This window comes from Palaemon carinicauda, chromosome 42 (assembly GCF_036898095.1).
Source record: "Palaemon carinicauda isolate YSFRI2023 chromosome 42, ASM3689809v2, whole genome shotgun sequence".
In the NCBI taxonomy this organism is placed as follows: Eukaryota; Metazoa; Arthropoda; class Malacostraca; order Decapoda; family Palaemonidae; genus Palaemon; species Palaemon carinicauda.
The window spans coordinates 53,466,513-53,468,678 of NC_090766.1; the positions used below are offsets into that span (position 1 = coordinate 53,466,513).

Here is a 2,166-nt window from a genome sequence, read left to right on the forward strand (position 1 = left end):
GTAGGCCTACCCAAGTTCTGATCTACAGTAAAAAGTAGGCCTACCCAAGTTCTGATCTACAGTAAAAAGTAGGCCTACCCAAGTTCTGATCTACAGTAAAAAGTAGGCCTACCCAAGTTCTGATCTACAGTACATCATTACGCTATTGTAGCTGGCTAGGAAAATGTTCACCTTTTGTTGTCTCACACTTATAATATCTTAAACACTCGTTCAACGCTATGAAATTCCCAGTGAATATTTTGTATATCTCCAAATATGTTTGTAAATCATATTTGACTTCAGCGATCATTGTTAAACCATATCGACGATAGTAATACCGCTTCTAAATATTAAATCACAAGCAACATGCATTTATTGTTTTCTGAAGATCAGCAATAATAATACAAGAAAAGTTAATTTATACTTTAATAATGTTTTCAATTGCTTCTGTCCATACAACTCCAGTCATTACAATTAGCCAATTATTATATATATAAATATTTTTTTGGTAAGAAACTATTTTCAACTTCCCTCCCCCCCACGCACACAAATGGGTTCACTAAATTACCACCTTTTAAAGTGTGTCGCACTCTAGCTCACAATGATATCGGTGCATTAAACAGAATTCTACATGCTGATTTTATATAAATTTTTTATCATTTTCCATTGCTCTTGAAAGAATCTTTAATCATTGCTAATGACAATAGTTATCTTTACAGTTCAAACCTTGTATTCTCTAGACAACAAAGTTTGGTAAAAAAAAAGTTTCAATTGTTCTTGGCGTCACTATATTAGTGTTGTAGAGGGAAATTATTCCAAAATTGACTGCAGCCACTATGAGATTGAAGCTTCAGAAAATAACCAGCATTAAGAGACTGCCGGGAATCATCATCTCTCTCGGGAAGCTGTAAAATATCCAGCGTCAGTTGGATTCCTCGTGAGTAAACAATTCTTTATTTTTTCCTTAACCCTTCTTCTGCACAGATGTGAAGCCCTGAAGGATCTCTGCCTCATGAAGACAGTAGCAGATAGAGCTCTGGACTTGTGCACCGAGTTATTTCGAATGAGGAGTTGATCCTTCAGCCAGCCAAGTAAGTATAATGTATGTTACATAAGTAGTGTATTACATGTCACTAACTTCCTCCTAACTCTTACAGCAACGAAAATGTTTCCTCCAATGTTCTTTCGCCCACCACCTGAACGTTTCGGGCCCCACTGGTACTCTGGCGTTGGCTCTTTTCATGGTCATGGTGGCTTTCACAATCATCATCCACCCTGCGGACCCCATCACCTACAAATGAGAGATCACTATGGCCTCTGGGGTCTAAATCCTCCTCCTCTTATGGTCCCTCCTCATTATAGGCCAATGGGACCACCTCCTCATCCAAGATGGCATCATTTTGGAGGCTTCCACAACAAACCATGTGGTCCCAGCCATCACCGCCATAGCCCACGTCCACATTGTCCTCTCCGTGGACCAATGAGACCTCCATTCAATAAACCAAGATTTGCAATGGCTACATCCCGTAAGCTTGCTTGCATGATGATGTGGGTAATTCCAGATCTAGGATGGTTAAGTAATTACCTTTTTGAGAATGATGATAATGGTAATGAGGAAGATGAATGCAATAACCAGGTACCTGATAAAAGTGCAGAAGAAGGGAAGGGCAAGGAATCAGAGGATAAGTGTGAAGATGATGATTTGTGGTTAAAGGCCAAGGAGGGTCACAAAACAACTCAGATTTTTGTGGGACCGTATTCAGAGAATGAGGTCAAAGTGAGAGCCGACGGATATGATGGTGTTTCGATAGAAGCATCACACCTGCATGGTGAGAACATCGTGGCGTCTGTGATCAAGCGTCTGCCGTCCCCTTTCGAGAGGGCATACACTATTTCACATTTTCAGGAAGGCCCCATCATTTTCATTACTGCAATGAATGCTGGAATGGAGGAAGCTCCTGAAGCATCACAGGATCCTGCTTCATCCGATGAAATTCATGATAACTAGGATTTTATTCCCAAACACATTTGAGTGATTCTTTTACATATTTGTTCTCTGTCCTTTTATGAAATTTGAAATGCTAAAAGTGTTGCAAGAGTTTGATTAGAGTATCACACTCATTTTGATTTAGTTTCTTGCAGATTTGTTGTTCCAATTTAAAAATATAAATTCATTGAAACAGTGAA

General features: G+C 39.2%; 1 protein-coding gene across 1 annotated transcript in view; it reads left to right on the forward strand.

The window, feature by feature from the left end:
- The window catches only part of LOC137633332 (uncharacterized), a 2,608-nt gene extending 442 nt beyond the window's left edge, over window positions 1–2,166 (forward strand). Inside the window, exon 2 of the mRNA XM_068365580.1 lies at window positions 1,137–2,166. Within this exon, the coding sequence (XP_068221681.1) occupies window positions 1,145–1,987 (843 nt within the window). The 5' untranslated portion in view covers window positions 1,137–1,144 and the 3' untranslated portion in view covers window positions 1,988–2,166. The remainder of the gene's footprint in view (window positions 1–1,136) is intronic.